Here is a 27,979-nt window from a genome sequence, read left to right as displayed (position 1 = left end):
CCCTCCAGACTCCCGGCCTGATCCCTGTGAAGGGCGCTCCAGCCATCCTGGAGGGCTTTGAAAGGCCATGCCGTGGGCCACTGGCCACGGGGGCCCTCAAAAGTCTGGGAGCAGAGAGGACAGATGGGTGTGTTAGGAAGCCGTCTGGCTGCAGAGAGGTGTGGAGTGGGGAGTGTGGGGCAGGAGAGACCAGCTAGGAGGCTTTTGAGACAGATGTGCTGATGGGGGCCTAGGCTAGAGAGGGAATGGAGAGGGGCAAGTGACTCTGAAGCATGGTGTAAGGACGGCCTCTTCGGTGGGGACTGCCTTCCGGCCAGCACACGGCCCACGCCTGTGTGGGAGACAGTGTCATGAATGAGGTGAAAGGCACCTACCCGGGCTGAGCTCTCCTAGAGCAGATGGAGGACAGTAGGGATGGCTTCCTGGAAGAGGTGACTCTGAGCTCTCTGTGGGGGTCCAGGTGGCAGTGCCTCGGGCTGGGGGGTGCGTGTCACCGCGTGGGGCCAGTTTGGTGGGCAAAAAGATTTCCCCTCCCCCAGGCTGTTTGCCCACCTGGAGCATCCCTCTCCAGGGGCTCTTGGTTGGGAAGGGGGACTGTTGCATTGTGTCTTTGAGGCTTTGGTGTCTGGGAGACCTGGGTCCTAAACGGGTGGAGGGGAGGGTTTCTTTCCAGCTCCCAGCCTGTCTTTCTGTCTGTCACTTGCTGTTTCCCCTCTTCCTGAGCCTTTCTCTTCCCCTTGTCCAGCTCTCCCTTCGCATTTCCCTTTTCCTCTGTTTGCTCCTTGGCCCAGGCTCCCTCTCTCCCTCCTTCTCCCCGCCTCTTCTGAGCCCTCTGTCTCGTTTCTTTTCCTTTTTGTCTGGAGAACAAAGGCGGTCTGCGCTGCCAAGGGGAATGAGTTCAAAGAAACTGCAATTTTAGATTTCCTGAGAAATGGAGAGTGCACAGGCATGTGTGAGTGTGTGCAAATATGTACACTCACGAGAACATGCACACACACACACACACACACACACACACACAAACGGCAGAAGAGATGATGGCAGATTCCTTAATAATTGAGGGCTCCTAGGATGTGGAGCCTGTGTAGAGGAAGACCCCATCTGGGAACCGTTTAGGTGGGAGCAGGGGCTTATGGTCCTGAGCACCTAAGGGGGCGTGGTTTGGAGTATCACCCTTGGTTCTGATGCTCCTGTCATGCTCTGTGGAGGCATGCCCTGGTTGAAAGGAGAGCGTCCTCCGTGGCTTTTTTGCTGTGAGTTGGGGGCCAACCAGATGTCCCTCCGTCCCCTTCCCAATCCAGGCAACAGGCTATGGCTTTTAGTCTGAGATGTACATGAGGTACTCTCCTGCACCCCCAAATCCTCCAGAAGGAAAAATTTGGTGTTTTGCAATCAGGAGAATAAGCCCAGTGGTCCCCATCCCCCTATCCCTCCCCCAAGGCTTTAATTTAAAACACTGTTTTTCCTGGGAAGTATAATTAGAGCAGTATGCGTTCCTAACGAGCTGGGTGGGGCAGGCAGACAGTGGAGCCCTCCCAGCCCGCCCGGCTGCGCCCACATGGAGCTCCCCGCGGATCTGGGATCTGAGTGTCCAGAGGGTCACCTGACGGTGCCCTGCTGTGTGGGGAGGGGGTCTGTGGGCTACTGGTGGCAACACTGACCTAGGTGGCCGGAGGGGCCTGCCCACACTTGCCCCAGCCCTGGGAATGCACGTCTGTCTAGTGTGGTGGCCCCTGGGACTGGGAGAGGAAGCCCCCCTCTCATGGCTCAGGGGCCTCAGTTCCCTGTGCTGAACTGGCCAGCAGGACGGATAGATGAAAGGAGGCAGGAGGTGGATTCTGCTTAAAGTGGGGAGAGAGCCTCATCTGTCCTTGTGTCCTTGTCCTCTTGGTCTGAGCTGTCTCGGTAAGCACCCTGCACACCTGTAGAACCCCGTCAGTGTAGCAGCCCCACGTCTGCCCTGCATTCAGGGTGGGTGGGGAGGAACATGGAAGGCACGGACCCCACCATGGAAGGGGTCATCTTATTAGCCTTCTATTGTGTGGCTGCCCCTGAGGTCTGTGATCCTCGGAGTCCCCCGGCACACACGGGACAGTGAATCAGGATGTCCTGGCGGTGCTTTCAGTCTACACCCACCCCCTCCCAGCCTGGCAGTGCTGATAGGGGTCGCTGCAGCCCACCCCACTGAGGGTCACTGTCCTGGAAGGAGATATCATGCCTCTCAGATGGGCTGGACCAGAAAAAATTGAGAAACTTGGGCACAGGGGTGGCCATCGGGCTGGTGTCGCAGGACTCCCAAGCGTGATATGTGGGATACCAGTCAGGACCTTGGGCAACCAGAGCCCAGGGTTGCTTAATTAGAGGTAAAAGAAGTCAGAGAGTAGGGTTGTCAAACGTTTCTGGAGTGGTTGGGGAGATTTTCTGGAGGATGTAGAGTTTGACCTAGGCCCTGAAAGATGTGGTAGATTCTGGAAGATGGCAAAGGAGGCCCATTCAAACAGAGGGAGGAATGAGCGGGCACGGGGAAAGGAGGGGCTGGTGAGGATGCAAGACTGACACAGGCAAGAGCGTTGGGAAGGATGGGAGAGTGTTGGAGTCGGTTCTTTGTCCCCCATCCCCCTGTCCATTCGCCCTCTGCCATCCCTCCCTCCCTGCCTTCAATAATCTGTTCGTAAGCCTTTATTTATTGGACAGGGGATATAGCTCTTGTCCCCGTGTGCAGAATTGCTGCTTTCACAAGGGACACGGACAAATGAACACACAGGAATGAATGACCCAGCGTGATGTGTCTTTCAATGGGACAAGTTGCTCTGGGAACCGTGGGGTGCTTAACTTAAACCTGGGGCTCCAAGGAACACTTAAGTGGACATGAAGTCCACGTAGGAGGTAGCCAGATGAAGTGGGCAGAAGAGCCTTTCAGACAGAGGGACCAGTGAGCTCCAACCTCACAGGTAAAGAGAGTGTGGTGCCTCCTGCAACCTGCTGGCGTTCAGAAGTGGGGGTGCTGTTGAGCGTGGCTGGGGAGGTGGCCCATCACTGCCTGGGGTCCCAGAGGGGAAAGTTGGTGGTGCGAGGCGAGACCAGAGAGGTCAACAGGAGCTAGAAGATGAGGGGCCTTGGAGGCTGCGTCACGGAGTTTGGACTTCATCCTGAGTGGGTGGGTTTTAAACAGAGTGGCATTCTTAGAAAGTCTTCCCTGGCTGCAGGGTACAGCATACATTCATTGGAAGGGGATGTGCAAAACCAGATGCAAGAGATCACTTAGGATGAAGCTGGTGAATCCAGGCAAGAGATGGTGGTGACCCAGACCCAGGAAAGAAGATGGGTGGGTGGGCCTGGGAGAGATTTAGGAGACAGAGCCCTAAGGCTTGGGGATCAATCCAGGGGAAGGAGAGTCGAGGGTGGTGTGGTGTTTTTGGCTTGGAGATCTGGGTGGACGGTGGGGCTGGATTCTGAGATGACATTTGAAGAGAGCAGGTTTTTGGCGGGGGGTTGGGATCTTAGAGAATCCAGTTTGGGACAAGCTCGGTGTGAGAGGCCAGGAGGACACATGGATGAAGTAGCAGTAAGGTTGGAATGTGAGTGTGGGGCTTAGGAGAGATGTTTGGGAGCGGAAAGCCTAGGGGAGGGCTGGACAGAGGAGCAGCGGGGAGGCTGCCAGGGAGACATAGCCAGCGGAGGGTAGAGAGGGTGGAGGGGCCAGCGGTAAGGAGCTAGACAGACGGCTTTAGGAAGGAAGACGAGGTCAGCTGGCCAGATGCTGCTGAGGTAGGGAGAGAGATAGGCGCCTGTGAGTTTCCTCTGGGTTGGGCTACAAGCAGGTTGTTGTTAATTTTGGAGAGAGAAGTTTCCAGGGAGGGGGTGCAAGGGGCGGAGCGAGTGCACTGGGCAGAGCGCTGTGTGGAAGCGGGGGAGAGGCAGGGGATGGAGGCAGCCTTTTTCAGGAAGAGAGAGAGGAGAGGGTGGCAGGCTGCAGGAGAGGACACAGAGAGAAGGTGTGGATGAGATACCGTCTCGAGACTGTCTTTAAATGCAAGGAAAGAATCCAGCAGATAGTGTCGAAAATTGCTCACTGGATGAGACCGGGTTAGGGAGCCAGAGCACTTGGCAACGTAGATGCGCAGTGATAATGAGAGGTGCCTCCAGGCGGGGCGGGGCGCACAGTGGGGAGGGGGCAGAGGACTTGGTGGCAGCTGGCAGGTGTAGGGGAGCCCCTGCAGAGGCAGGGATTCTGGGGAATGGCAACAAGGTGCAGGGAGCAAGGATGTCCTGGGACCCCTGAGGACAGCATGGTGGATGGAGGTGGCCTTGGGATGAGACTGGGGGCCTTGTGCCCTATAAGCTGCCCTGCGGATGCGCCTCTAACCGCTGTCTCTGCTTGTCTCTCCCTCCTGCCGGCCGGGCCTGGCGCTCCACAGCTGTGTGCACCCGCCGTCTTCCTCCAGGGCCTCCTGCAAACGGTACTGGAGCCCAGTCTTCTCCAGGTTCTCGGTCCCTGTCTTCCTCTGTAAGCAGGTTCCTGTGGTGGGGAGCCTGCGCGTCTGCACAGAGAGAGGAATATCCTCACAGGGGACCTGGAGGAGCCCAGAGGGAAAGCGGGACGTGGAAGTGAGGGACAAAAAGGAACCAAAGGGACACTGCCCAGAGTCTGGGGACCTGGAGAGGGATGTTCTGGGGGAAGTATATTCATGAGTTTTCCTGGGTGATTTCAGGACAACATTGCAGCCCTATGAGAAAGGCTTGGTCTTTCTGCCTCCCCACCCAGGAGCCCGGGGCCGTTCCCTCCCTGACCTCTTCTATTTGTCCCTTTCGTCATGGGCTTTTGGCCCTGGGTCCACTGTGGGTTGGGCATCAGCCTTGAGCAGGCCACCAGCAGGCCACCAGCAGGCCTTCAGGCATAACCTTTTCCAAAAAGAGGCGACCCCTCCTGCACAGCTGTTGCAGTAAGGTGGCCTTGGAGTGCCAAGGTTGGACGCCAAGCCAGGCGTCCCCAGAGCAGCCAGGCCACCGCGGGCTCTGCCTCCAGCCTCCAGGGGCACCATTCATGTGGATTGTGACGTGCACAGCACCCCCTGGAGTTGTGCCCATGGCAGCCCTGCTCATCACTCTTTCTCCTGATGGCGTCCGCTGCTCAGCCAGTCTAAAAATATCATGTCACCTGCATTGTGGGTCTGGAGGAAGATGATGAATTCCTTCACTCTGTGCTCTGGGGACGTAGGGATAGTTCTGAAGCCAGCGTTGTTTTGAGAGGTGCCTCTGATGGCTCAGCTCTGCTCAAGTCCCTGGGGGATCACCGACAACATGAGTGATGGAAACAGCGGCACCACCAACAATACAGTGACCATTTTAGTCACTGCTGTTTATTAAGCACCTTCTATGTGCCAGAAACTCTATATTTGTTCTCTTGTTAAATTCTCAGACCAATTGTGTAAGAGTTTCGTTATCCCGGATTTTCATGTGAGGGTACTGAGTCACAGAGGTTGAATAATTTGCCCGAGGTCAAATAGCTCAGGAGCTGCAGGGTTAAGACTAGGACCAGGGTCTGGTTTGATTCTAGAAATGAGCTTCGTACCACCACAGGTCACGAAGCGTAGCATCATCAGTGTGTCGTTGGCAGGAGTGACAGCTGGGATTGGCTGTGAAGTGGTGAGGCGGGAGGAAGCTGGTGTGTTTCAGTCCTCCAGCTGCTCCCACCATCTGCGTCAGAGCATCTGTAGATGGATGCACCATCCTTTGAGAAGGAACCCAGAGCAAGTCACTTGGAGAATGAATCCAATGATTCCATTGTTTATTAATGCAATTACCTGAGGCAAGCTCTGTAAAGCACACAGCACAGCCCTTCTATTTATAGTTGACATTTCCTGAGTGTCAGGGCCTCCACGTATGGATGTGCAGGTTGTGCACTGCGGAAGAGCACTGGGTCTAAGGGGGTGCGATTTCCAGTGCAGACATCATGTCTTTTAATTTATTATAACAATTTCCAGTAGGTGGCAGTAAAGTGTCTTGTTCTAATAAACTAGTAAACTATGATGATTTTCTGACGTGGAAGTTAAGAGTTTTAAGAAAGGGTCATCCTTCTCTAGTTGTCACAAAGGTGCCATGTGGGCTCCTATTGAGAGTTTACATGAACCAGGCACTCTTCTAAATGTTGTATTAACTTCTCCAAGCCTCACACTAACCTTTAGAGGTTGATAGTTTTGATAATCACTTTATAGATGAAGAAAATTGAGCCACAAAGAAATGAAATAACTTATTTTACTCAGTAAGTAGTGGAGTCAGGATCCATACCCAGAGCCCGTGTTTCTAACCACTGTCAGTTGCCTAATCCACAGTAATACCTGCCTGCTTCCCTACGTATCTCTTCAGGACTCTTGCCCAAGTCTTTTTGGCAAACCCATAGCAGGTAGGGTTGACACAGGCCACGCTCACCTCTGGTCCGTGGTGTAGGCCCTTTGGTGCCCGTGGTTGGTGGGCCTTGCTGTCCCCTTCTCCTATTTGTAAATACCCCTTCTGGCCCACAGTGCAAGCATTCTGTTCAGATGTGTCACACCTCAGGACAGGTGTGAGTTTGGGGCTGGAGATGGAACACCAGGGCGGTGGTAAGTTGGGAGGGTCTGAGCCAGGAGGCAGGAGAACCAGGCTAGCAGGAGGGCACGTGGCCCTCTCGGGACTGAGAGGGGCTGAAGTGGACGTGCCAGGTTGGACGGGGCGGTGCGTGTGTGTGCGCGTGTGTGCATAAGTGTATGTGTGACGGGGACGGGGTCGCCCTGAGTAGCTCGTTGGTGGGAGGAGGGGTGCCCCGGGGCTCATTTGAAACAGGATCACCTGAACCCTGGGCCAAGGTGCTAGAATTGTGATCCTGGAGAAGATGGTGCCTGAGAAACTGACTTTGCTCTCTCATTTCTGTCTGCCCGGTTGCCCACTTTTGTGTCCTCGCTGCTCTGTTTCTGTGTCTCTCCACACGTCCTTCTTTCCATCCCGTCTGTCCTCCTTTCTTGTCTTTCCGCCTTGGTCTCCCTCCTGCCTTTGCCTGCATTCTACCTGCTGCCCTGCAGTCGGAGGACACGGACCTACCCTATCCGCCACCCCAGAGGGAGGCCAACATCTACATGGTCCCCCAGAACATCAAGCCTGTTCTCCAGCGAACCGCCATCGAGGTGAGCCCACCCCCGTGGTGGGGTGGGGACTGTGGGCAGCCGGGCCCTTCCTCTTCCTGGCCCAGCCTTTCTGGGGCCTGGGGCCTTCCCAGCTGCTGTCTTCACTCCGTGCCCCCAGATCCTGGCGTGGGGCCTTCGGAACATGAAGAGCTACCAGCTGGCCAGCGTGTCCTCCCCCAGCCTGGTGGTGGAGTGCGGGGGCCAGACCGTGCAGTCCTGTGTCATCAAGAACCTCCGGAAGAACCCCAACTTTGACATCTGCACCCTCTTCATGGAAGTGGTGAGCCCGACCTCCCCGCCGTCCCCTTCCGGAGTCCTGGCGGTTAGAATTTCCTCGCGGCCCCAGGAGGCCTGGGGTCTGGCTCCCTGCGGGATTCTGAGTGGGTCACGGCATCGCTCCCACCTCACTGGAGAATGGGAGGAAATGCTCTCTCCTCCCTGGAGGAGTTGAAGCCTGCGAGCAGTGCAGAGGGGGCCAGCTCGGCCCCTCCTCCTCAGATCCTGAGTCCACGGAACTCCCAAGGACCCATCCGTGACTGTTTCCCCTCTCAGGGCCGGCCTCAGCCCCCCGGTGCTCCCTGCCAGGGCTCTGAGCTTCCAGGATTCCTCCAAACCTTCCAGGACCTGGTCCTCCCCCAGCCTGGGCCCCCGCAGAGGGGCTCACCCCCGCGGCCCTCAGGCCTCAGCTCCCTCCAGCAACCTGGGTTGCCTGGGCCTAGTGACCAGAGTAAGGCAAGTCTGAGGAAAGGAAAATGGTTTGCAAGATGAAAGTACTATGGAAATTCCAGGCCCAGTGGCTGTCAACAGGAGCCTCCTCTTGGCTGAGCCAAAGCCGCCACCGAAGGAGAGCATATAAATTATTTCAAGTTGTGTTCAAAGTGCTTTTAGGGTTGGGGGGAGAAGAATCTGGGTCTGGAAGCCAACTCTTGAGTATCCACTTGGGGGGGGTCTGTCTGCGAGAAACGTTGAGTCCCGGGCCAACTTCTCCCTTCTTCCCTTCCCCGGCCAGTGAGGGTTCAGGGAAAGTAGACTTGTTTTAACTTTAGGCTGAGCTGGATGTGTTTGGAAGGTAAAACTGTGAGGGAAAAGTCGGCCTCTGCATACAGCGTTCAGGAGACGGACAGAAGGGGCGTGTGGCTTCTGCTCCACTGGCCAGCTCCTGGGCTCGGCAAACCACCCGTTTGGATCGCTGGCTCTTGGGGGTTATGTGTGGGTTGAGAGCATTTTCTGCACCTTGGACTTGCCCTGGGATGAAGGGCTCGCCTTCCTCTGAGACCTCCCAGAGATGGGGTCAGGCTGCTGCCCAGAGCTTCCCTCCCCCTCCACCCAGATGCTGCCCAGGGAGGAGCTCTACTGTCCCCCCGTCGTGATCAAGGTAATTGATAATCGCCAGTTTGGCCGCCGGCCTGTGGTGGGCCAGTGTACCATCCGCTCCCTGGAGAGCTTCCTGTGCGACCCTTACTCAGAGGAGAGTCCGTCCCCACAGGGCGGCCCAGGTAGGGGCGGGGCTGTTGACGGGGGCGGGGAGGCAGAGGGGGCTGGGACAGGTGGACTTCCCAGCTTACCAGGCCCTGAATGAGATGACCAGAAGGACGGGTGGTAATCTCGTCTCCCTCAGGGCACCGTCTGGCCCTGGGCTGGGCCCACCAGGAGAGGTTGCGGGGGTGGATGCTGGGGTGGGGTGTGGTGCGGAAAAGGCCTAGGGAGAGGGAGATTCAGGCATCAGTGGGATGAAGAGGGAGCTAGAGGGAGAACTGGGGAGACGGGGAGCGTGACAGGATCCGGGAGAGGGAAGGATGGCTGGGAGGAAGAGGGAGACACGGAGTGAAAAGTGTGGCAAGACAGAGGGCCGAGTCTTGTGTCTCAGGAGGGGTGAGCCCCTGAGGGAGCCCCCTCTCAGGCCTGGACACTGCTCCCCCTACAGATGACGTGAGCTTACTCAGTCCTGGGGAAGATGTGCTGATTGACATCGACGACAAGGAGCCCCTCATCCCCATCCAGGTACGATGGGTCCCCGGGGACAGACACTGGCTCCTTCCAAGAGCTGGCTTGCTTGCCCTCTCCCTGCCCCTTGCCCTCCCTTCCTTATCACACGGCCTCCATAGGACACTCTCTCTGCAGCCTGGTGGCTGGACACCTTACAGATGGACGGCCCCAGTTAGGAGCTTTCAGTCTGGTTGGGAGCAGGTTGGGGGTTGCAGGGGAGACTGTGTGTGGTCTTCTGGTCAAGACCCAATCATTTCCCCCAAAGCATATGAGAAAAATGGCCCCACTACCTGGAGGGCTCTCTCCTGGAAATCACCCAGGAAATCAGGGTGGAAGGAGTGAACAAGAGAGAAGGAGGACAGGGTGGGGAGTGACCGGTAGCCTCTGGGGTGCCCCAGCCCCATCGCCTTACCCAGCTAGGGCCCTCCTTGGGGGGAGATTCATCTATGAGCTTGTGCTCTGTGGCACCTGGCAGGCAGCTTGAAGGAGGGGTGTGTGTCCAAGCCAGTGGTCCCTCTCACCCCATTCCCTCCACCTGCAGGAGAGGAAGGGGGCCAGGAGAGGGGCCTTACTGCAAGGGTGTCCAACCCTGTCGGCAGGTAAGAGGCAGCCCCTGGCTATGTGCTCTACAACAGGGCGAGCTGGTGACCCAGACACCAGTGCCAAACAGCATGGCAAGAGGTCTGTGGCATCTCTTATTGAGGGGGGAAGCGCTCTCTTCACCTTGGGCCCTGGGGTGGCTCAGGGTCCTGTACGGCTGAGACCACCCAGTCCTTCCTGCAGTGGAGACGGAAAAAGACCTCACTGTGGGCACCAGCCTTGAATAGCTCTGTTCCAAGTTGTCACCGTCTGTTCCAGGTTGTCACCCTCCTCTCAGCTTCTCTTGATTCTGGCCGCACCCCTGGCACTTGGGGCTCCCAGAGCTTCTGGGCTGCCCGGAGGCAGAGCCTCCCAGCCTGTGTAGACGGTACTTGTGCTCAGGCCCACAACCTGTTTGTTCACTGGGGAGGGGGTGGCGTTTTGGGAGGGTTTTATTTTTTTCTAAACCATCAGTCAAATATTAGCCTTGAGAGCAAGAGAACAAACTTGGGTGTTGGGTTGGGCTCGGGATCCTCGAGACCCTCCCCGAGATGTGCTTACAGGGGCTTCATTTAGGGGCTGATTTCTGCTTCTTTCTCACGCGCTCATCTCTTTCACCTTTCTGCCACTTCCATGGGGACATTTCTGGTGTTCAGTCCTGGGCCTCGCTGCTGCTGAGACAAGAGCTTCATAGCTGCTTTATAGTTCTCTGGTGCTAAGCGTCCTCAGAAGCCCCCAGCTCTCCGTTTCTCCCGCCTCTATGGCTCTCCAGAGCCCCACCCCAGCACGCTTTCTGCTGGGAGCACCTTCTGGCCAGCTCCCAGTCATTCTTTAAGACTCAGCCCAGGTGTGGTCACCTCCTTCCAGGATTCTGCCTGGCTCCTCCACTTCTTCTGCAAGTCCTGTCTCTATCTTGGTCACTGCGCTTGCCTTAAGTCAGCAGCATCTTTCCTAGACTAGGCTCAGGGAAGTGACGAGGGCTCATTCCTCTTTGTGTCCCCAGTGACCAGCAGAGGGCCTGACTTAGAGGAGGCGTTCTAAGAAAGTTTGCCTTGGTGGATGGGTAGATGGATGGATGGATGGATGGATGGATGGATGAGTGGATGGGTGCATAAGTAGATGGGTGGCTGGGTCGATTACCTGCCTACTCTCTGTAGGGGTCTAAGGAGGAGCTTCTCTTGACTGGGGAAACCCAAATGGAAATTGCAAATACACAGAATTCAGCTACACTCAAGGCTAGTACCTTCTGGCCTGGGTGGGTGTTCATAGCTGAATGAGGCAGCTACTTAGCCCCAAGCTCCGGGCGCCCAGTGCTGGCTCCCGCTTCCCCCACCCCCGTCAGCGGGCCGTCTGAGTCTGTGCAGGGAAGCGTAGAGCTTGCCCAGCAGGATTTCCGTTCTGTGTGTGCTGCCCTCAAAATGTCTACAGACTCAGATGGGGAGGGACTCTCTTGGGTCCTGCTGGCTACAAGCACAACCAGAGGCAGACGGTGCGGAGGCCCAGGCTGGACGTCCTTACAGCGTTGACATGAGTGAACTGGGGCCCGGGGTCTGAGCCAGAGCAGGGGCTGCACTCTTGGTGGGAGCATGCAGCTAGAGCTGCTGGCCGGGCAGAGGGCGGGGAGCTGAGGTTCGGGCTGGTGGAGGCATGCCCGCGCGGGGAGGGCCTGGGCTCACAGGACCTCGGAGGTCGGTAGGGAGAGGAGGAAGTGAGATCCGCCTGCTCTGGTGGGGGAGGTTTGGACCCTGCCCTCATCGAGCTCCCCGTCTGATGGAGGAGACATAACCCTATTCTCAAGGAGCCCCGAGGCCTGCAGGGAGATCAGTCCCAGTCTTCGGGAAGCACTGTCCTGATGGGGTCTGCTGGGGGCTTGGGGAAAAAGCAATTTTGTATCGTGCTTTTCTCTGAGATCGTTGATCCGATCTGGCTGGCTCAGGAGATCCTTCCCTCACTCTGTCTTGCACATCTCCTGTGCAGGACTTGGGAGGACCGGGCATCTTGGGGCTGATCCAGGAGGCTGTGGGTTCCAGATCCAGTGGTTTTCCAGATAGTTCTGGCTGGGCTCTTGTCCCCTCGCCCCTTCCCCAGTGCAGATAGGATAGGGATGAGAAGGAGGGATGAGAAGTCTGGCAGAACTTGGATTTTGCTGGCTCCTGTTTCTGCCGCCCGTGTCTCTAGGCCGCCCGTATTGTTCCCCCCCATCATGCGGCCCCTATCGCTGTGCTCACCAGCTCTGGCTGTGGACCCAGCAGAAGGCTCCTCCCCGGCTCCAAATGCTCTCTTGCCACATTCGGCTTCTGTTTAAGTCCCTCCCGTCTCCTTGCTCAGTTGCCTCTTCTCTGCTGAAGAACCTTCTCACCATTGTCCGCCAGTTTCTGGGATGAGCTGCCACACACTAGAAAAAGATACCCCAGACTTTCCTGATGCCTGTGCCATTGGCTGACAACCACGGCCAAGCATTTCTCAGGTTTCTAGAAATGTTTCAGTGTCTGTCAAGAGTGGCCAGTTCTAGAGATGATCTGAAATGGATGTATGAGGCAGAACTGTCCACTTGGCCTTCTAGGGCTTGTAGGTGGGCACCTGTCTCTGGGAGTAGGGAGATGCCTGGCCTCCTGGACTCTTCTCTGTGGCGGGGGGCTGGGATGAGATCAACTCTCGCATAGCAACCCCACAGTGTATTCTTGGTCTGTGTGGCTGTCTTCGCGTAGATTTTAGAGCCGTAGTCTGGGGATGGTGGTAGGGTGGGTGTGTGCGGTGTGTGTGCACATGGGTGTGCGTGAGAAGTGGGGTGGGGGGCTGGGAGCAGATATGTGCGCAAGCGTAGTGGTGGTGCTGCAAGCATCGTGGCCTTGACACCTAACTTGCTGAGGGCAGGCTGGGGGTTTCCTCCGAGAGGGGCACAGAGGTGTTTCCTTCTGTCTAGTGCTCTGCTTGAGATAAAGGATATATTCATTTTTCTCTGATTATAAATTGTCCATTATATAAAGTTTGGAAAATATAGAAAAATAATGAACAGATAGGTGTTGCCTCCAGGCAGGAGCACGCTGTGAATGAACTGCTCCCAACGTGGCCTCCTCTGTCCTTCCCTTCCCCCCAGGCTGCTCTCTCTGTCTCTGATTCTGCCTCTGAGTATGAATCAGGCTCTACTTTTACGTTTCAAACAAACTTGGGGCCTTTGTCGACTAGTCTGCTGGTTCTTGGCGTTCTCATGATGGAAATGGGAAGAGAAGCAGTGCAGGAACACACCCAGAGTGGGCTTCCCACCATTTCCTAGGGGGTCTTGAGGCTCATGTAGAGGTGGCACCCCCTGCCCATCCCACGCGTCACCTACCTTCAGGTCAAGGGTGACGCTTGCCTATCATTCTGAGAGATCACCCTGGGTAGGGGTCTCCTCTTGAAGTCAGGCCGTGGGGTGGAGAACATGTGTGTGTTGAGGAGGGAGAAAGAGGAAGAGCGCTCTCGGGAAGTCTTCCCTCTGGCTGACAGAGGAGGGCTATGTTGCAGATCCAAATGAGATGAACAGAGTGATAGCAAAGCAATGAATGCTTGATTAGCAAGGACACCAAGATCTTGGACTCTGGGCCCTACAAGGTCAGCGTGGGCTAAGTCATCAGGAAAGCTTCTCCCAGGCGGCTGGCGAGAGGGGTTAGAACAGCAGAGGGGAGAGGAGGCCTTTCCTGGTGGGCAGAGGAGCTGGGGCAAAGGCTTGGTGGTGGGAGGTGTGTGTGTGTGTGTGTGTGTGTGTTGACAGCATGCGTGTTGATCGCATGTGTTTTGTGGTTTACTCTGTGTGTGTGTGTTGACAGCATGCATGTTGATCGCATGTGTTTGATGGTGTACTGTGTGGGTGTTGACAGCATGTGTGTTGATCGCATGCGTTTGATGGTTTACTCTGTGTGTGTGTGTTGTCAGCATGTGTGTTGATCGCATGCGTTTGATGGTTTACTCTGTGTGTGTGTGTTGTCAGCATGTGTGTTGATCGCATGCGTTTGATGGTTTACTCTGTGTGTGTGTGTTGTCAGCATGTGTGTTGATCGCATGCGTTTGATGGTTTACTCTGTGTGTGTGTGTTGTCAGCATGTGTGTTGATCGCATGCGTTTGATGGTTTACTCTGTGTGTGTGTGTTGTCAGCATGTGTGTTGATCGCATGCGTTTGATGGTTTACTCTGTGTGTGTGTGTTGTCAGCATGTGTGTTGATCGCATGCGTTTGATGGTTTACTCTGTGTGTGTGTGTTGTCAGCATGTGTGTTGATCGCATGCGTTTGATGGTTTACTCTGTGTGTGTGTGTTGTCAGCATGTGTGTTGATCGCATGCGTTTGATGGTTTACTCTGTGTGTGTGTGTTGTCAGCATGTGTGTTGATCGCATGCGTTTGATGGTTTACTCTGTGTGTGTGTTGACAGCATGCATGTTGATCGCATGTGTTTGATGGTGCACCGAGTGTGTGTGTGTGTGTGTGTGTGTGTGTGTGTGTCTGATGGGCCCGGGAGGCTGTAGGGGAAACTCAGGCTAGTGTGCAGGAAGCATCAGGAGGCCTGCTCCCCACACCCGTGGGGTGGGGTGGGGTGGGGTGCTGGGGCCAGCTGCTCCCCGGCTCCCAGCTCGGGCTAATTTTGAGCCACCTGCTCCGGTTTTAGTCTCTGGGACGCCGTGAAGGTGGGAACGTGCTCCCAGAACTGGAGCGGCAAATTATGTCCAAATCCCAAAGGGGAACATGTAATTTCGGAAGCTGGCCCAGACCTTTGGAGCACTATGTTTAGCTTTATTTTTTCTCCCTCTTGCACTGGTGAACTGCCGGTTTTCCTCTCACCTTTCTAAAAACGAACTATATTAAAAATAACAATAAGGCTTCTGTGAGGTTCAGGATGAGAACAAGAGGGGCAGAGCTACTGCCTGGCTGGGCCAGTCTCTGGGCAGCTGGGGGCTTCACGTGGAGTTCATCTGGTTGATTCCAAGGGCTTGGCCTCCTGGGGAGTCTCCCAGAGCCCCCTGCCCCAGACGCAAAGGAAGAGAGGGTCCCGCTGGTCTGCTCATCCCTCCACCATATCCCCCAAGCCTGCCTTCCTGGACCGTTTGCTCTCTCTTAAACTGGCAGTGCTGCTTTATTCCTCTACCCTTCACACTTGCTGTCTCCTCTGCCTAGAAGGCATCTCCTGGCCTCATCCACCTAGACTGGTACTCGTCCACCCACAGCTCCATCACCTCCTCTGGCACTATTGTAGCGGCCCCTGAAAAAGTCACCCTACCTTCAGTCCTGACCCCAACAAGGCCCTCCTGGACCCTGCACCCTATAAATTATGGATTCATGGTACTAGGAGATTGCAGGCAAGGATCTGATGCCAGAAAAGAATGCAGCAAGGTTTCTGTAGTATAGGGGTGGTGTGTTTATGAGACTCTTAAAGCTCCCCTGGTTTTGGGGAAGCCACACGTTGCCCTGGTTTTTGTCCTTGAGGACAGAAGACTCAGAAACCTGCATTGGTTTAGGAATAGTGCCCAAGCAGGGGTTGGTGTGACTCAGTTGTTAGAAGAAACCACCAGGGATGATGGGGAGCTTGGAGTATGTCTGAGGTCAGGAAGTTTGAAAGGCAGGGAGGGCATGTGAGAGTGGCATGGAGTCAGTGGTGCCAAGGGTGGTGAGAAAGCAGGCATGAGACAGGTATTGGCTGAGCCCCTCCCACGTGCCTCACCTTGTCCTAGGTGCGCATGGCCTTCACGTCATCCATACTCGCTGCTGCTCTGTGACAACACACAGCTTTGTTCCCATTCTCCAGATGGAGATGCTGACTCAGAGAGGTCAGGGGGCTCGTCCAAGGTCACATAGCTGGTAAAGCAATGAGGCCAGGATTTGAAGCCACACTTGTCCAACTCCAAAGCACACGTTTCTCCCACAACTTTTGCAGCCTCCCTGGAGAGAGAGCACAGGGTGCCTGGTTGGAGAGCTCTACTTCCTCAGGATCATGCAGTTTTCCCTGGTTTCTCTAATCCTGTTGCTAACCAGCGTGTTTAATTTGTAGCTTGCAGATGGTCTGTCGGGCTTCGCCCCCACTAACATGGCGTCTTCTCCATCCAGTCGTCATGTATGTATTGTTTACCTACTTGTGGGCACCTTGAATTTCCCGGGGGGGGCTGAGTGGGGGTAAGGAGTTAGGAAGGGAACAGAGGAGGTGGGGATGGGAGGGGAAGAAAGGAGTTTTCTGAGCCCTGGCAGAAAACAGTTACCTGTCCTGTGCAGTGATGGAGGGGTAGGGAGAAAACTGAGGGAAGATTTGCAGAAACAGACATCCCTGAATTATCTCTCGGTGCATCCTGGGATTTACCTTAATCCTATTTCCCTGCATGGGGTAGCATGGGCCAGTGGAAACAGGGAAGTCTCCAGACCCTGACCGCTGGGACGTGGGACACAAGCGGCCTCTATGGGCAAAGGCAGATTGATTTTCTCTACTCCTCCCAGAGGCATGAAACGTGTGTGACTGCGGAAACCTGGCTGTCCCCAGCAGATTCTGAGAGCTCTGCTGGGGCCCACAGTTCACTCCTTCATTTGCCAGGAGGAATACTTCTGTCCTCCTGGGCTGATTCCTTAGGTATTATCTTTATGGGTCGAGGGTCCTTCAACATGCACTCATGAAGTCAAGGGGAGCCCCAGACTTGTAGGGGGGTCATAAGAGATAGGACTTGCTGAAAGTTAAACTCCATTCATGGTGCCAAGAGGAGGCATTGCTGTGTTGGGTGTTTTATGGCTTCTAGGCAGAGGCACTCTACATTTTAAATGTTTTCTGATTTATCTATTGTAGAAAATATAGAAAACACAAAAAAGTGTAAGGCAGAAAGTTAAAACCACCTGTGTTCCTACCAGTTGGAGATAAGCACTGTTAAGACTTTGATGTGCCTACATTTTTAGATATCTCTTATGCACATGTGCATACTTTTATTTTTTTACAAAATCAAGATCATATTGTACTTTTAAAAAAATCTGCATTTTCTTGTACTTAAAATGTATTATAAATGTTTTTCCATGTCTTTATATTCTTTAAAAAATGGTTGCATGTCATGCTGTTGTATGGACATCCATAAACTATTCCCCTGTCATTGGACATTTCATTTCTTAATTTGTATGGACATCCATAAACTGTTGTTTGGACATCCTGTTGTATGGACATCCATAAACTATTCCCCTATCATTGGACATTTCATTTCTTAATTTCCACTATTGTCTTATTTTTTGTCCCTTAGAGGAGTTATTTTTAGTTTACTTTAAATAGGTCTAGTCCATTTCTTGTTAAGTTTATTCCTAGGCATTTTATAGTGTTTGTTGCTGTCTGAATGGAATATCTTTTTTTTTCTTATGACTTTGTATAACTAGCTATTGCTAGAATATAGAAAAACAATATTTTTGTATATTTACTTTGAAGCAGACTCTTTGTTAAGTACCTTTATTACTTCTGACAGTGGTTAATTGATTCGGTTGAGTTTTTCAGGTAGATAAGATTGTCTTCTTCAAACAATAATAAACATGTCATTTTCTAATAGTTATACCTTATTCCTTTTTCCAGAATGACGTTTGATAATGGAGTTGCTAGTGAGCAAACTTATTTAGTTACTGATTCTAATGAGAAGGTCTCTGTCATTTTTCCATTATGATAATGATTGGTAGTTTCGGATAGATATTCTTGATTTTGTCAGGTTGTGTCCTGTATTATTAGTTTATTAATAACTTAAAATTAGATATGGAAGTTTAATATTGGGCTGGCCAGAAAGTTCGTTCGGGTTTTCCCATAACATCTTATGGCCAACCGATATTATCCAATGGCATTTGGCATTTATCAAGATGATCATTTTGTTTTCCATTGTCTGTTTTATATATATATATTTTATGTTTATATATATATATATATACACATACACACACACACTCATATATATGTATGTATAATTGTCCTGCATTCCTGGGGTAAACCCAAATGAGTCAGTTGGTCATGGTATTATAGTTGACTACAATTGAAGTCCTCTTATGCAGTCCATCAAGATAGGTAGTTGGTTGGCTAATTAAAGTCGGTTAAATAGGGACTCATTAAAAGTCAAATATAAGTACCACGAACATTTCTTTTTAATCATATCCATGTATCTTCATTTGACAATCATTTGACATGTGCCAAGACCTCTTTGAATTTGGATCTGCTATTCAAATGTCATGTTGTCTTTCCATAATAACCACATTCATAATGCATTAGCTATGATTTTCCTTTAGGTTTATTAAAGTTTGATGAGCTCTTAATGATAGCTGCAAAAGAATCTGAACATGGAGTTTTTTTAACATTTCAGATCCCCCTCACCTTTTTGTCCACCTCACTCATACTTCATTTTCATAATTAAAAAAAATCAACATTAAGTTCATTTTCATAGATAAAATGCCCTTTCTTTTTAAATTCAAATTTTATATATTTTTATAATATTTACTTATTGATCTAATTACTGTATTAGTACAACTGGCATAAACAGATTTGGGAACAAACAATGAACTCTTGGTAAACATACAGCTCATCTGCTGGGAGCTGCAGTGGATAAATTAGATTAGCTGCAGGCTTGCACCTGCTCTGGACCTTAGATCCTTAGCAGAGAGAATGGGTAGCATTTGTTAATCCTGGTTAAGGGGAAGTTTGTAAGGATAACTTCTAGTATATATTACTGAGTTAGATTTGTTATTATTTATATGGGATTTTTGCATCTTTACTAATAAGTATTACTTTTAGGTTGTCTTTGTTAGGTTTTGATATCAAGGTTATAATAGTTTTATAAAATATTTTTTGAAGTGTACTCTCATTTCGTGTGCTCTTGAACAGTCTCTGTGGCAGGAGAATGATTGTTTAAAGGTTTGAAAATACATGAGAGCCATTCTTTATGCATATGAATTATGCAAGTTGAAAATTACATGATATAAACATTTTAATAGTCTTGCTTTATGTATAAAATGTGTAATACCGTGAATCAATCTACATTTAAAAAATGATTAACAGTCATGAAATTTAAAAGGTGGTGGCCAAATGAATTGTATTTATGATTTAGCTGGTAAACAGGATACCCATCATCTTTTTTTGAAAATGGTGTTATATGATGTGAGTTTTGAATTTTAGAAGATCTTCAGGAATGCATACCTTATACAATTGAATAAGATGCATCTGCTCTGTACCCATTTGTAAGACTGGGCCTAGCACCATCTTTGGGAGGGGATTCTTTGATCATTTTTTACTTCTTCAGTCAATTTAGTGCCTTAGATGTCTTCAGATATTGCCTATTACATTAGTATAGATTTATACATATTACTATAATAAAAGAAAATCCTTCTGTATCTGTTCTGTTTTTTATCCTCGTTTCTAATTTTGTAATTTATGTTTATTTGTTTTTTAACTTCATTAGGCTTAATAGCATTTCATAAATTTTATGGTTGTTTTTCATCCAAAGAACCAGCTCTTTAAATTTTTTTGATTCTTCTGTGTACTTTTTTTCCGTGTTTTTTTTTTTTTTTTTGGTGGTATGTGGGCCTCTCACCGCTGTGGCCTCACCCGCCGCGGAGCACAGACTCCGGACACGCAGACCCAGTGGCCATGGCTCACGGGTGCAGCCGCTCTGAGGCACGCGGGATCCTCCCGGATCGGGACACGAATCTGCGTCCTCCACACCGGCAGGCAGACTCCCAACCACTGCGCCGCCACCAGGGAAGCCCTGCTGTGTACTTTTAGTTTCTTTTTCTTTTTTTTTATTTCCTTTTCTTGTCTGATTGCACTGACTGGGATCACAAGTTTAATATTCCATGTAACTGATAATAGTATTCTTATCTGCTCTAATTTAAAATGGAATATATTTTTTTGAATTTTATTTTATTTATTTATTTTATACAGCAGGTTCTTATTAGTTATCTATTTTATATATATTAGTGTATATATTTCAGTCCTAATCTCCCAATTCATCCCACCACCACCACCTCCCTCCCCCCCCCACACTTTCCTCCCTTGGTGTCCATGTTTGTTCTCTACATCTGTGTCTCTATTTCTGCCCTGCAAACCGGTTCATCTGTACCATTTTTCTGGATTCCACATGTATGCATTAATATACAATATTTGTTTTTCTCTTTCTGACTTAGTTCACTCTGTATGACAGTCTCTAGGTCCATCCACATCTCTACAAATGACCCAATTTCATTCCTTTTTATGGCTGAGTGATGTTCCATTGTATATATGTACCACATCTTCTTTATCCATAAAATAGAATATTTTTATGTTCCACCACTGAGTATGAAATTTATCAGGTGAGTGATTACTAGCTAGCTAGGAGTTTTTATCATGAATGATGTTAAATTTTATTCAGTGTTCTTTATGGATCTGTTGAGGTGATCATATGATTTTTCTCCTTTAATCTGTTAATGTGGTGAATTACATTAATAGATTTTTTTTTTTTAGATGTTGGGGGTAGGAGGTTATTAATTAATTAATTTATTTTTGCTGTATTGGGTCTTCGTTTCTGTGTGAGGGCTTTCTCTAGTTGTGGCAAGCGGGGGCCACTCTTCATCGCGGTGCGCGGGTCTCTCACTATCGTGGCCTCTTTTGTTGTGGAGCACAGGCTCCAGACGCGCAGGCTCAGTAGTTGTGGCTCACGGGCCTAGTCGCTCCGCGGCATGTGAGATCCTCCCAGACCAGGGCTCGAACCTGTGTCCCCCACATTAGCGGCAGATTCTCAACCACTGCGCAACCAGGGAAGCCCCCATTAATAGATTTTTTTAAATGCTGAAACAACTTTGCAGTTCTGAAACTATCTATCCTGGTCATGTTACATTGTCTTTTTTCTGCATTGTTGGGTTCAGTTTGCAAATGTTTACTTTAGGAATTTTTTTACATCAATCTTTATGAGTGATAATGGCCTGGAGTTTCTTTTTCTGATACTGTTCTTTTCAGGTTTTGGTATCTAGGTAATATTAATCTTATAAAATGACTTGGGGCATATTTTCTCTTTTTCTAGTCTCTGAATAAATGATAAAAGCTTGACATTATCTGTTGCCTGAAGGTTTGGTAGATTCATTTGTAAAACTGTCTAGACTTAGCATTCTTCTTGGGGATATTTTAAACTGCTGATAAAAATTTAAAAAATGTTTATAGGACCTTTGAGATTTTCTGTTTCTACGTGAGTCGTTTTTGGTGATTTATATTTTATAGGAATTTATCCATTTCTTGCTAAAAATTATTGACATAGTGTTTTTCATAATAACCTCTTACTGTTTTGAAAATTTTTCTTCTTCTATTTATGTTCCCTTTCATTCCTAAGGTTATATTTTATTATTCTTGCCAAAATTTGTCAGATCTGTAAAAGTCTTTTCAGAGAACCAATTTTTATGTCTGTTGATTTAGCTCTATTGTTTCCGTGTTTTCTAGTTTCTAGTTCTTTTCTTTATTATCTTCTTCCTTCGAGTTTTAGAGAGCTTGTTATATTTTTAACCTCTTAAGAGCTATGCCTAGTTCATCAATTTTCAAACTTTCCTCTTTTCCAATGTAAGCATTTAAGGCTATAGCATTCCCTCGAAGTACTGCTTTATGCATCCCACAGGTTTTGGTAAGTGGTATTTTTGTTGTTTTTTAGTCCTGAGTATTTTCTGATTTCTGTCATATTTCTTTTTGACACCTGAATTTTTAAAAGTATGTTTTAGAAATTCCTAACTTATGTTTTAAGTTATCTTTTTATCGGTTTCTAGCTTAACAGTACTATGGTTCAGAGAATGTGGTCTGTGTGCAATATTTCTTGACACTTGCTTTATGGCCTAGTACAGGGTCAATTTTTGTAATGATCTTGTGTGTGCTTGAAAAGAATGTGTATTCTCCCAATGTGTTTTACATATAGCATGTCCATTTAGATCAGACTTGTTAATTGTGTTATTCAAATCTATTTTCTTGTGATTTTATTTTGTGTGGTTTATCAATTTTTGAGATATTAAAACATCCTGCTTTGATGTGATGTTTGTTCTTCCTTGTTATTTCTGCCTACTTTTCCTTTATATATTTGAGGCTGTGTTATTAGGCACAAACAACTGTAGATTTCTTATATCTTCCTAGAGAATTGAATCTTTTAATGATATATAGTAAACCCCCACTCCTTGCCTTTTAAAATCTCTACTAATGAGTTTTGCCTTAAAGTCTGTTTTGTCTCATGTTAACATAGCTATACCATATTCTCTTGCTTGGTGTTTTCCTAGTATATCTTTTTCTTTTTACTTTCAACTCTTCTGTGATTTTATGTTTTAGGTGTCTCTCTGATGAACAGCAAATAGATGGAGTCTGGTTTTTTTAAATACATTCTGACATAAGCTCTTAATTAGAGAGTTGGACAGTCTAATATATTAATTGTGTCTTACTGATATATTTGGATTTATTTCTGCCATTTTATTCTACTGTCCAGCCCTTTTCTTTTTTTCCTCTTTTTAAAATTTTTTTGGATTGAAAGATTCACCTGCCCCCACCCCCCGCCCCCGTCTTTTCATTCGTTTTTCCCTTTTCAGTTTCAAAGCTATACATTGTTTCTGTTCCTTCAGGGATTAGTATAGAAACTTTAACATGTATATTCAATTTAGCAAAGTCTAAATTTAATTGGTATTTATAGCCTCCTCCAAAATATTACAAGGAACTTTGGATGCTTTAATTCCAGTCACTTACCAATTTACAAACTTTTGTTCAATATTTTAGCTCTACCTCTATAAATGACACTTTTAAAGCAATATTATTTTTTAAGTAATTGATTTTTCTTTTAGCTATGCCCACATTGACTGTTTTGTTTTGTAGACCAGTCTTCCTTCTCCTGAGATCATCTTTATTCCTGAAGTAGAGCCTATAGAAATTCCTGTAATTGGGATCAATTCATTATAAACATTCTCACTTATTTTTTCTATTAAATTTTTTTTTATTGCAGTATAGTTGCTTTACAACGTTGTGTTAGTTTCTGCTGTACAGCAAAGTGAATCAGTTATATATATACATGTGTCCCCTCTTTTTTAGATTTCCTTCCCATTTAGGTCACCATAGAGCTTTGAGTAGAGTTCCCTGTGCTATATAGTAGGTTCTCATTAGTTGTCTGTTTTATAGATAGAAGTGTGTATATGTCAATCCCAATCTCCCAATTCATCCCACCCCCCCTTCCCCCTTTGATATCCATAAATTTGTTCTCTACATCTGTGTCTCTATTTCTGCTTTGCAAATAAGTTCATATGTACTATTTTTCTAGCAGTATTATATGATACTTGTTTTTCTCTTTCTGACTTACTTCACTCTGTATGAAAATCTCTAAGTCTATCCACATCTCTGCAAATGACACTATTTCATTCCTTTTATGGCTGAATAATATTCCATTGTATAAATGTACCACATCGTTTTTTTTAAGTATGTACATTGTTTATTTAGACATAATGTTATTTCACACTTAATATACTACAACATAGTGTAAACATAACTTTTATATGCATTTGGAGACCAAAAAAATTCATGTGACTCTCTTTATTACGATATTTGGTTTATAGAGACGGTCTGGAACCAAACTTGCAATATGTTCATATGCCTGGATTTAGAAAGAGAATGTTCTATTGTTTCACTAGTTTGTTCATCATTTCTGAAAGGTTACCTTAGGATGCAAATAACCCATTAATTCAGTCAATCAAACAATATTTATTAAACACCAAATATACACAGGTACCATTCTGGGCATGAAATACTAAAGTGTGTAAAACAGCATCTATGTCTTCAATGAGGCTTTAATCTCTTGGAATTTCAAGAAGTGATAGCACTAAGAAGAAGATAAAATGTGGAAATGCCATTCAGAGTGAGTGAGGGGGTTGCTTTAACTAAGGTAGTCACTTTGCCGTTACATTTTGATTGTTACTTGAATGATGAGTAGGAGGCAGATATGTGGATAAGGAAAAGCTGATGTCAAAATCCTGAGATGGAAAGGAGCTGACTGTCTAAGAGGCAGAAAAGCCAACATGGCTCGGAGTAGGGAACGAAGGGGAGAGTGGGGAGCAGGGGAATGAGTGCATGGGCACTTCAAGGACAGTGGATTTTTTATCTGGTTATAAAGAGAAGGCCTTGGGTGACTTTAAACTGAGGTATGGCCGGGTCTGAATCACGCTTTACAAAGTCCACTTTGGCTTCTGTATGCAGGATGGACTATAAAGGAGGCAAGAGTTCTCAGGAGCACCTGACGTCCCTACTTAAAGATATGTTCTTCTAGAAGACCAATTTAGAGGCTGTTGCCATAGTTGGGGTAAAAAATGATAGTTGAACAGTATTAGTGGCAGGATATGTTTTAGAGATAGAACTTGTAGATCCTACCGATGAAGTAGATGAATTAGAAGAAATCAAGGATGGTTCTTTAAGTTTGAAGCCTGAGCAACTGGATGGATAGGATGATACCATAACTGAGATTGGGAAAATCTGTGGGGAAGTGAATTAGGAGGGCAGGCAGAGAAATTCAAAGCTCTATTTTGTCCAGTCCAGTTTAAGATGCCTGTTAGACTTCAAAAAGATATATCAAGAAGGCAGTTGGATATCTGCAGTGAGAAATGTCAGTTGAGTTGTTCAGTGCTTTACATTTCAATCTCATTCCTGCCACTCAGAAGCTAGATATCTTTGGTTGACTTAGTTAACTTTCTGAGCTTCTATTCCTTCATTTAAAATTGGCATAATGATAATAAATAAAGTAATATTTAATCCCAAGTCTCCCGAATCCTAGTCCAAGACTCTTCACTCCACAATTCCCTTATTCTCCAGCTACTCATTTGCTGCCATTGTTTGGACATTCTTAGATCGTGCAACAGTTGGCAATGCCGTCACTTTGTTTAATTTTTTTCCAATTTTTTCCCACATCTTCTTTATCCATTCCTCTGTTGATGGACATTTTGCTTCCATGTCCTGGCTGTTGTAAATAGTGCTGCAATGAACATTGGCATGCATGTATCTTTTTGAATTATGGTTTTCTCCAGGTATATGCCCAGGAGTGGGATTACTGGGTCATATGGTGGTTCTATTTTTAGTTTTTTGAGTGCCTCTATACTGTTCTCCATAGTGGCTGTATCAATTTACATTCCCACCAATAGTGTAGGAGGGTTCCCTTTTCTCCACCCCCTTTCCAGCATTTATTGTTTGTAGATTTTTTGATGATGGCCATTCCTATTGCCCGGCAGGTGCGTGAGGGTCAGCCCCAGTGTGTGTGTGTGTGTGTGTGTGTGTGTGTGTGTGTGTGTGGCTTTCCAGGTGTTTGGCAGCAGGCGTGTCTCACTTTTTAATTATTGTTTGAAAATATTTTTATTTCACTCTTATTTTAGAAATACTAGTTTCACTGACACTTATTTCCAGTCATCACTTTGAAGATACTATCTCACTAATCTCACTACCTTTTGGCTTCCGTTGTGCTGTTGTCTTCCTAAATCTGAGGACTGTTTTTTTGCCTTTTTACTTTTAATTAGTTCTGGATGGTCAACCATTATCTCTTCAAATATTACATATTCCCCATTCTCTCATTTCCTTCTAAAATCCTGATTAGATCTTCAATGGACCTGCTCTATTCTCCATGTCGGTTCAACTTTCTTTCATATTTCGTGTTTCTTTGTGTTACACACTGGCTAATTTCTGAAGATATGTCTTCTAGTTCACTAAGTCTCGTTTCTAAAGGTTATGTAACCCTGTCTATTGAGTTTCTAGTCCTAAGTATTAATATTTTTATCTCTAAAAGTTCTCCTTTTTTCCAAATCTTCTTGTTTATTTTTGAAAGTGTCTTGTTCTTTTGCCATATTGTTAATGCCTTTATTTTTTAAACAGTTTTTTTCTTAAAAGTCCCATTTCTGTTAATTCTGCTTTCTGTTGTCCTGACAGGTCTGATCTGCAGTTGGTGTTTCTAGCTGACTCTCACTCATGGTGCCTTGTTTATTATGTGTTTCACTATTTTCAATTGTGAACTCATGTTCCTTGGAACTTTATCTGAGAGTGCTTTGAGGCCTGGATGAAAGTCACATTCTTTCAGAGAGGACACAAGTTCACTTTTACCAGATGCCTGGAAACACTACAAACTCAGATTCACTTAAAACTAAATGTTTGGCTTGGGCTTTTTGGGCCCCACCGTTAGTTTGCATTTTGGCTCCTTATTTCTCTGGATTTTTGATTTTTCATTTGCCTCCAAGGATCTTCTTTACATTCCTATCAGCTCAGTCATGCATTTAAAAAGAATTTTAAAGATATCTTATTAATTAATTTAGGTGTTCTTACTTGGAGGGTTTCTCTGGTCCTCTAGTTCGCCATTTTGCTGGAAATCAGTGTCTTTGTTATAGTTTTCAGTTTGACAGTCATGATGTCTTCATGAAGATTCTAGTTCCTTCAGGACCACATGCACTAACTTCTCGTTTATGGGATCCTCTTGAGGCTTCCTGTGACCATAAATTGGTCACTTGTTTTCTTTCGTTTTTACTCAACCCTTTAACAGAACACTTATCTTAGTATGTGTCCTTAGTATGTGTTCAATATGAGGATATTGTCCCCCTTCTTTTGAACCTTAATCTTTTCTTTCTGTCCTCACAGAGGGAAGTCCTTGCTTGTCAAGAACCAGGAGCTCCAATGGCTCTTGCATTAGTGCATAGGCCCCCTTCTAATCTCAAACTCAGGTAAAAGGAAGAAGGAAACAGTCTAAGGTTGTTGTAAATTTACCTTGCCAGTTAGGAATCCAGCAGGGTGGGAGAATTAAGAAGGAAAACAGGATCAGAGGCTTTTCTACTGGGCTGAAGAGTTTGTTTTCTATGTTTGTTGGGGCAGTCAGATGCTGGCTGGCTAGGTCCGAGCCACAGTTCTTGCCTATGGAACCCTATATAGGAGTTTCTTAAATAAAGGAGAGCAGGCAGGGGTGTTAGTCTAGGGAAGTTTCTACAGTCTTGGCTGTGTGGACCCTCAACCTTGTGAGCTCAGACACCTGATGGGTCAACTTTCTTAGGGCTAGATGCATATTTTTCAAGTTTCTAGACCAAGGTTACCAATGTATGAGTTTACAGTGAGAAATACTTCTGCCTGGGGGATGTGATCTTGGATAGTGGTCCAGCCTGTGGTCTCTCTATAGGCTCAGCAGTTGGGAAGCCAAGTTGTGACTGGAGATGAGTGAAGAATCAGAATGAGGAGAGAGGAGTTCTGGGATTTGAAATTGAGTATCAGCTGTCCAAAACGGACTGATACCTCCATCTCCAAAGAAAGGGACAGCTTTAGTCCCTAACCCTGGGATCCTGCCTCTGATGATGCTGGTGTGAACAGTCAACTCTAACTCCTCTTCTCTTACATTTCCAGGACTGATCAGTTCCTTTGTTTCCTGACATAGCCTTTCTCTAGATGTATTAGTACAATTTACCCACTTACGGTTAAGGCTCATTGTAGAAGCTGCCCTTCCCTTTGAGATGATTTTGCCTCTCCTTGCTCTGAACCCCTCCGCATTGATTTCATGGTCTGATTCTCCGAGGGCAGCCCTAGTTCTCTTAATTCCAAGTTTTGGGGGGAATGCTTCACTGCAGCTTATGGGTACCGACAACAATTTATCAAAAGACTTGGAAGCAAAGGTTTTCTGAGCAAAGGAATCAATGACAAGGTGTGTCTCCCAAGTGAGGAAGTATTTCCAGAAGGTGCCCAAGGCAATTTGTCTCAGTGCACCGTGCTTGCACCTCTGGCCTTGAGAGTTTCAGGGGCAGTGTTTTCACCTTAATGACATGAATGGTTTTTACCTGTACTTTTGTACGTATCAGATGTGCTAACGAGGCAGGTACTTATCTTCTCCTTAAAGCAGGTTTCCTAAGGACATGTATTTGGCACTATTGGTTTAGCAAGAATTATTGTATGCGCTTGAAAGTAACAAAACTGTACTTCTTTAAAAATATCTCTGGTTCAGATGTGTTGCCAGTGCAGCCTGGCCTCCCCCCACTCCCATTAGTTCTGATTAGGGAGGTTTGATGCCTGTCACTGTGTGTAATCTGGACCTTCCTTTGTGAGTCATTCCTTCTCTCATTTTCTCAGAGCAAATACGAATCGCCCATCCAATGACAAGGGAAGGCACAGGGGAGGCAAGGGGAGGGAAATCAGAGCCGAAATCTGTTAGCTATTTGGAGTAATTGGTTATTTGCTGTGTTTGCTGGTTGGGAAGCAGAGCACATACTTTACGGTCTCTCCTGTTACGGGGGCTGGAGTCACCCGCCGATATTGGATCCTCGTT

General features: G+C 47.6%; 1 protein-coding gene across 11 annotated transcripts in view; it reads left to right on the top strand.

The window, feature by feature from the left end:
- The window catches only part of DYSF (dysferlin), a 220,715-nt gene that overhangs the window by 140,479 nt on the left and 52,257 nt on the right, over positions 1–27,979 (top strand). For 4 of the 11 annotated variants that reach the window (XM_024756407.1, XM_024756406.1, XM_024756403.1 and 1 more), the window contains 5 exons: positions 7,056–7,157; positions 7,276–7,437; positions 8,488–8,653; positions 9,082–9,158; positions 15,739–15,801. In XM_024756407.1, the coding sequence (XP_024612175.1) occupies positions 7,056–7,157; positions 7,276–7,437; positions 8,488–8,653; positions 9,082–9,158; positions 15,739–15,801 (570 nt within the window). Of the gene's footprint in view, positions 1–4,418; positions 4,461–7,055; positions 7,158–7,275; positions 7,438–8,487; positions 8,654–9,081; positions 9,159–15,738; positions 15,802–27,979 lie in introns of all 11 variants that reach the window. The other 7 variants (XM_024756405.1, XM_024756400.1, XM_024756410.1 and 4 more) reach the window with 3 other exon arrangements.

This window comes from Neophocaena asiaeorientalis, unplaced genomic scaffold, assembly GCF_003031525.2.
Source record: "Neophocaena asiaeorientalis asiaeorientalis breed wild unplaced genomic scaffold, Neophocaena_asiaeorientalis_V1.1 scaffold303, whole genome shotgun sequence".
NCBI classification, from domain to species: domain Eukaryota; kingdom Metazoa; phylum Chordata; class Mammalia; order Artiodactyla; family Phocoenidae; genus Neophocaena; species Neophocaena asiaeorientalis.
This window is presented reverse-complemented; position numbering and strand designations above follow the sequence as displayed.